The sequence below is a fragment of the Tympanuchus pallidicinctus genome, unplaced genomic scaffold (genome assembly GCF_026119805.1).
Source record: "Tympanuchus pallidicinctus isolate F22 unplaced genomic scaffold, pur_lepc_1.0 scaffold10, whole genome shotgun sequence".
In the NCBI taxonomy this organism is placed as follows: Eukaryota; Metazoa; Chordata; class Aves; order Galliformes; family Phasianidae; genus Tympanuchus; species Tympanuchus pallidicinctus.
In genome coordinates this window covers 8824026-8830731 of record NW_026294619.1, presented here as the reverse complement: position 1 = coordinate 8830731, position 6706 = coordinate 8824026, and the positions used below count along the sequence as shown (strand labels likewise).

The 6706-nt window shown below is 42.6% G+C and overlaps 1 protein-coding gene across 5 annotated transcripts in view; it reads right to left on the bottom strand.

Moving 5' to 3' along the window:
• LOC128091853 (uncharacterized) overlaps positions 1-3264 on the bottom strand; it is a 265583-nt gene extending 262319 nt beyond the window's left edge. The window contains exons 1-2 of one of the 5 annotated variants that reach the window (XR_008211530.1): positions 2683-3264; positions 1603-1719 (exon numbers count right to left, since the gene is read on the bottom strand). Coding sequence is in view for 2 of the 5 variants with exons in the window: in XM_052705247.1 (XP_052561207.1) it covers positions 1603-1719; positions 2683-3078 (513 nt within the window). In the remaining 3 variants the exon portion in view is untranslated. The remainder of the gene's footprint in view (positions 1-1602; positions 1720-2682) is intronic. The other 4 variants (XR_008211531.1, XR_008211532.1, XM_052705247.1 and 1 more) reach the window with 4 other exon arrangements.
• Positions 3265-6706: the final 3442 nt, after the last annotated feature.

Here is a 6706-nt window from a genome sequence, read left to right as displayed (position 1 = left end):
ACTGAGAGAATGGTGAGGTTCTGAAACAGGTTACTCATAGAGGCTGTGAATGCCCCATTCCTGGAGATGTTTAAATCCAGGTTGGATGGGGCTCTGGGCAGTTTTATCTAGCACTTGATCTAGCAGCTGGCAGCCCTGACAGCGGCAAAGGGGTTGGAACTTGATGATCCTTGAGGTCCCTTGCAACCCAAGCCATTCTATGGTCTATGATATATAAATAAAAGAAAAATAAATCAGTCACTTTTTACACCCTGGGCAGTTCTTGTTGCACATAGTGTGCTATTGAACTATATTTTTTTTCCACAGGCTCTCTCAGTTAGTGCAGAGAGCATCTGGCACAACGAACAGCTCCTCAATAGAGTCAATTTTTAATTATGTGTGTGTTGTGTCAGGTTGTCAATTGCCTGTTTTACAAGTGCAGAGACACTTGAGCTGTCTTAACTCAAAGCGCCATCAAATCTCATTATTAGGCACTCTAGTACTTTTTATCTGACAGTGGATGCCTTTTATCCTATATAATCTGGAGAAGGTTTTCACTCTGCATGTGGCTCTGAATAGCTTTGTACATGAGTCCTGCTGGTGGAAAAAAATAGTTCTTTTTCTATAGCTTTTGATTGCTGTTCTATTCAGCTCATTTTTGATATACCTCTTTGAGATGATGAGACAATGAACAGTTGTGAGCTGATGCCCTTCAACACATAATATGTTCTGTGTTGTCTTCATCTTACTGTTCCCCTTCTCTTTGGTCTTAACTCTGTGTCCTCTGCTCTTTTTCTGCCTCCCTGCTGTTGATTTATTCCAGGCTTTCACTTTTTCGTACTTTCCCATCTCTCCACCCCTTTCACCACCGACTCTAAGGGACTGTGCTCTACCCCTTGCTTTTACCTGATGAAGTCTAGCTTGCATTTAAATCTGGAATCTTCTCTTGTGTGCTATTTGGATCTGATAGTATGGAGTCTTTTCCACCTCTGGATAAAAAAGTTGGCTTCACTCAAACTTCGAAGTAAGAACGGTTGGTCATCTTTGTGAACAAAATGGAACACAAAGCTTTTCCTGAACCAGTTCACATGCCAACATTGTCCTTCTGCCATGTTCACTGCTGTTACCAACAAGACAGAACATATCTTTATTGGCATGGTCAAAATATCTATGTTGTTCTACTTGTGTTATCAAATGGGCAATGTAACGTACACTAAACAAAAAAACCTTTCCTCACAGGCATATGAATCGTTGTCATAGTATATCCTAAGTTGGAAAGGATCTACAGGAATCATCGAGTCCAATTCCTGGCTCCACACAGGACCACTCAAAAGTCAGAAAGCTTGGCTGGATTTTTTTTTTTTCCCTTCATGCTCTGACTAATGTCCTGCACAAATAATACAGCTTTTGAGCCTTACAAATTGAATGCCAGGCACTGCTTTAAGAAGTGATCCTAAGTGCAAGCGGTGGTAAGTAAATCTCTCTAAAATGAGCGATACAGTTAACCTCTTTGATAGATACTCAGAAAGTCATACTGTTTGTAAATCATAGGACTTATTTAGAAGTAGTGTAAGCAAAATATAAAATTCTGCATAAAGAAGTCTGAAAATCCACTTACTGTACCTGAAGTGTTAACTGCGGACCAGGAGTGATGCATTGTTTGTGCTTATGATTTTCTTGATTCAGACATGAGTGTGTACTTCTCCAGGAATTCTTTAACAGTGCGCTTTTCTGAAACAACTGCAAGTGAAAATGAAACAAATTCTATTGAAACTATGACACTCAGCCTTATGGGTCTGGTTTGGCTTAAGCGGTCTTGTGAACATTTAAGGAGGTGTTTTCTGCTTTTTCTTACAAGTAGTTATTGTTAGCAGCCAAATATATATTTTTAGACAAATACTTGTTTCACAAAAAATGCTTTCAACCTTGCAAATCTGGTTTGTATGTAAACAAAGTGCTCTGTGCACTCCCATCTTGTTATTTTTGAGATCATCAGTTTTGTCCGCTCTCTGAAACAGGCTTCCCATCCGACTTTCTCACCAGTTTCCCTTCTGCAGGGTGATGAAGGTGGGATCAGTCTGTTGTCTTTACAACCCTAGTGATGCATTTTTGTATCTCTATGCCAGATAAACTGGATCATTTTCTAGGAGTACACAGTAATGAGGCATAATGTATTAGGCTGAATTTTGCTGAACTGAAAACTGTATAGCTATTCATGCAAATATCCTGGTAAACTTGGACCAAGCCTAACAGCTGGAGCAAGGACCTTTTCCATTTTCCAATGGCAAATCCCAGAATCACAGAATTACCTGGGTTGGAAGGGACCTCAAGGATCACGAATCTCCAACCACCCCTCCACAGGCAGGGCCAACCTCCCTATTTAATACTAGACCAGGCTGCACAGGGCTCCATCCACCTGGCCTTGAACACCTCCAGGGATGGGGCATCTACAGCCTCTCTGGACAGCTTCTTCCAAGTAACTGAGCTTCCAGCATCTCACAACTCTCATAGTAAAGAACTTTACTAGAACCCTGACATCCAACCTAATTCTTCCCTCATTCAACTTAAAAAAAAAAAAAAAAAAAAAGAAAAAAAATCTGAATTGTTTGGTCACTGCATAAAATAGGCAACATCTTAATCAAAGGAGGTAGCCATCCCTGAAGAGAAGTAATAGGGTGTTATGATCTTCATTTCTGTACCCACCTTCTGCCTAAATGTGCTGTGCCTGAGGTTCTCATCCTTGCAGTCTCTTAAACTTGTCTTCCTAAGGAACAACCTTATGTCCCTTTTGGCATACTGCTCTTTGACAGCAGTGCGGGCTGGTGAGCTGATGTTTGCTTGCTGGAGCGTTTTGCTGTCTTGTAAAGGGGAACGAAGAAGGAGAGACAACGTTTTCCTTCTTTTCCAGTTTTGTTTGGCTTTATGGCATTTGTCTGCAAATAAAAGTAGGGAATTCCGGGAGCTCTTGGCAAGAAGTCTCAGAAACAATCTCTTCAGTGTCTGATAAACATGAAGATGGATTATACACCCCTTGTCGTGAGCTAGGGAACCCAGATAGATGGCAAGTAGAACTGTGATCTTGTGGGATGTTCCCAGCATATTCCAGGAAGTGAAAAGTGGGGTGGAGGGAAAGGGAGAATATTGTCTTAAATAACTTGATAGGAGTGGAAAAACCCCAGATTTCCTTGGCTAAGCCACTGCAGCATAATAATTGGTTGCAGTTTTCTTTTAATGTGGCTGACTTGTGTTGCGGAGCCTTTGTTCTTACTCCAGCCACAGGCTGTCACCTAATACGCACTGATTACATTCTGTAGGATCCCGTCCCTTTGAGCCAAAGTACATCTCTGAGAAGGTTATCTCTGCGTGGAAAGCAGACACCTCGCAATGCTGAGATATCCCACATAGCAGGAAGGGCTAGCCCTTGCTTCCCTCACATGTATCTGAGCCTTTATGAGAGAGTAAATATTGCTTTAGTGAGTTTTCTTCCAAGTAACCGAGCTTACAATGTGTTTTAGGGGTTTGCGCTGCATTAAGTTATTAAAAATTCATTTTGTGGGTAAGCAGCTGTTGTTTTGGCTCAGTTTTACTTCACAATAATCTATTTGGATGTATTATTTGCTCATATTGATACTCAAGCGTTGCATTTCGGCCGTGTTTTACAGTACAGCCAAAAAAGTCTTACAACCTTTGAAGGAAGTAAAAGGCCGTTGTAATTTAAAAATCCAGAGGCTTACAATAAGCCCCAGTGAAAAAAAGTCTAGTGCTGCTCAGTTACAATATTTTGTTTAATCTTAAGGGGGGTTGGGGCCATCGTCAAGAGCCCTTTCTGCTGCTTGTGTGCCGTATCAAGTGCCTTAATTGTTTCTCTTTTTATCTCTTGAGGATAAGGCTGAGCAAAACGTCTTTGCTTTATCACATATCTAGCAATTGAATTTGAATCTAAGTTTTAAAAGAGGCCCTTAATTTTTTTTATGTTCAAGGTGAGGCAAATTAATACAGGTTCTTTGTTGTTGCCTTGCGTGTAATTCTGCAAAGGCCAAGCAAATTCCTTCATGCCTTTCACTGGCAAGAACAAAAGTATCTTTTACTGGGGAGGTGTCAGTACACTGGGAAGCAGAATCCTGTGCACATGAGGGTTTTGTCACTCCTTGACCTGTTTAATGTCCACGGCTGAATTGCCATGTATTTTTAGGCTTGGTGCACTTAAGAAGCACAGTCTTTGGGCTGACAGGTACAAGGTGGCTGTATTTCCCTGGAGGGGTTACAGGCCTTGGGCAATGCCAAGATAAGCACTGCTACTCTCCCTGTGAGCTGGATGTGGCCACAACAGTACATGCTTGGACATCTGCTGCTGTGCCCAAGCACTTGTGCGTATGTGAAGAACCTGACCTGTAGCTATATATCAAATGAAAATAAAATATCTAATGCATAGCCTCCTATTCATCACTTAACTTCATTATAGTACTTATCATAATGTACCTCCCCACAATTCCCTTATGTTACCAGCAGAGATCCAAGAAACAAATAGAGGTAATTTCAAGTTCCTTATGTGAAATGTCAAAACTCACTATTTTATATATGCATGTACAAATATGCCTTTATACAAGTATCTATATCTCTAAAAAGTGGTTCTTGGTAGCACTGGCTGTGTCCATGGCACATAGTACATTCACGATTCTACTCAGCGTTTCTTGCAGGCTTCTGCAAGACAAGAGCATTTCACAGAGCTGCAGGGGGCCTCTAGAGATCACTGTGTCCAAGCCCCTACTATAGCAGAGGGAAGTATCCAGGCAGGTCTTGGATACCTCCAGAGAAGGAGACTCCATAGCCTCCCTGGGCAGCATTTGCCAGTGCTCTGTTGTCCTCAAAGTAAAGGAGTTCTTCCTCATGTTTGTATGGAACTTCCTGTGCTCCAGTTTGTGGCTGTTGCCCCTTTTTCTGTTGCTGCACATCGCTGAAAAGAGTCTTGCCTCATCTACTTGGCCCCTGCCCTTAAAATATGTATGAAGAGCAATGACATTCAGCCTTCTCTTCCCCAGGCTGAACAGTCTCAGGTCTTTCAGTCTCTCAGTCTTTCCTCATACAAGAGATGCTCCAGGTCCTTAATTATCCTTGTGCCCCTCTGCTGAACTCTTTCAAGAGGATCCCTATATTTCTTGAACTGGGGTGTCCAGGACAAGGTATTCCAGATGTGGCCTCACCACTGCAGAGCATAGAGGGAGGATCTAGATCAAGGACCTCTCTTGACCTGCTGGCCGTGCGCTTTTAATGCACCCCAAGATACAACTGGCCTTCTTGGCCACAAGGGCACGCTGCTGACTCATTGCCAACATGATAATCCACCAGGATACCTAGGCCCTTTTCTGCAGTGCTCCTCTCCAGCATGTCAGCCCCCAGCCCATACTGACGTGTGCAGGTATTTTTCCCTAGATGGAGGACCCTACTTTCAACCTAGTTTGACTGAAAATACAGCCAGCTATAGTGATTGCCTGTCTGAAGGTTAGTGTGAATGCCTCGCTTGCTATCACGCAGCTGCTCTGTGGCAAAGTGTACTGGCTTGCTCACGCAGCCAGCAGTTACTTGGATCTCAAAATCATCCTCCTTTTTTCACTTCTGAGTCATGTAGAAGTGTTGCTGATACAGAGTGAAGGGGGCAAGCCGACAGCAGTATCTGCCCCGTCACCTGCCTGCCTTCCTTCCCACTCAGGCCTCCCTCATATGCAGGCCTCCCTCATGCACAGTGAGACAGAGCCCCGGGGAAAATAGCATCTAATCACGTTGCTGAGCAGGGAGTTTGCGCAGGCAGGTGCTGGAGAGAGGTCGTGCAGCCTCCCATTTTAGTTCTATTTCTGAAGTCAGGAGTACTCAAATAGCATTTTTCCTTCCCCCTTTCTCTCCTGCTCCTAAGCCTTGTTTATTAGAATTCTAACAACTCAGCCTGCTACCATTATCTTTATTTATGAGTTGATGTGAAGAAAGGACAGGAGCTAGACCTAAACGGCAGATATAATTCTACTAGCTTACTGAGTCTGCACGCAAGGATGAGTACAAAAGACTGCTAAATCATAGAATCATAGAATGGTTTGAGTTGGAAGGGACCCTGAAGATCACCCATGATGAGATGACTTGCATTACAGAAACTGGAATATCACCTCCCCCAAATTCTCCCATTTCTCAGACTTTAAGGTAGAAAGTGATCCAAGGAGAAATGAAAGGAATGGTGCTAATCTCTGCTAAGTACTTTCCATTCATCATAGTGTTGAAGTGCGATTAAAATTTTAAAGCAGGTAGAGACGAGTGCCAGACTTTGGCTGTTGTTCAGTGATAATATTTTCCTGGATTTCTCCCAGACTCTGTCACAGATGAATCTAACATGGAGACATTGGATGAGAACCCCAGATGGATGAAATATTAAGCAGTGATTATTCATACCACTGATAGCAACTGGTAGGTTTTTGTTAGATGGGCACACCTTTGGGATGTTAGGTGCCTCACACCTTTGGGATGATCAACATGTTATTATGTTGATCAATAATAATCAACAGATTATTATGTGCCAGCTGGACTTTGGTAGCATCTTCTGCACTTGTCCATAGCCCAAGGTAAAGTTGAGCTCAGCAATTAAGGTCAAATCTCTTTTACTGACAGGTAAAATCTGTTGCTGTACACTGTTCATACTGATGGTCAGCTTCCATTCCACTCAGCAAGGAGTGGAGCAGCAGAAAAT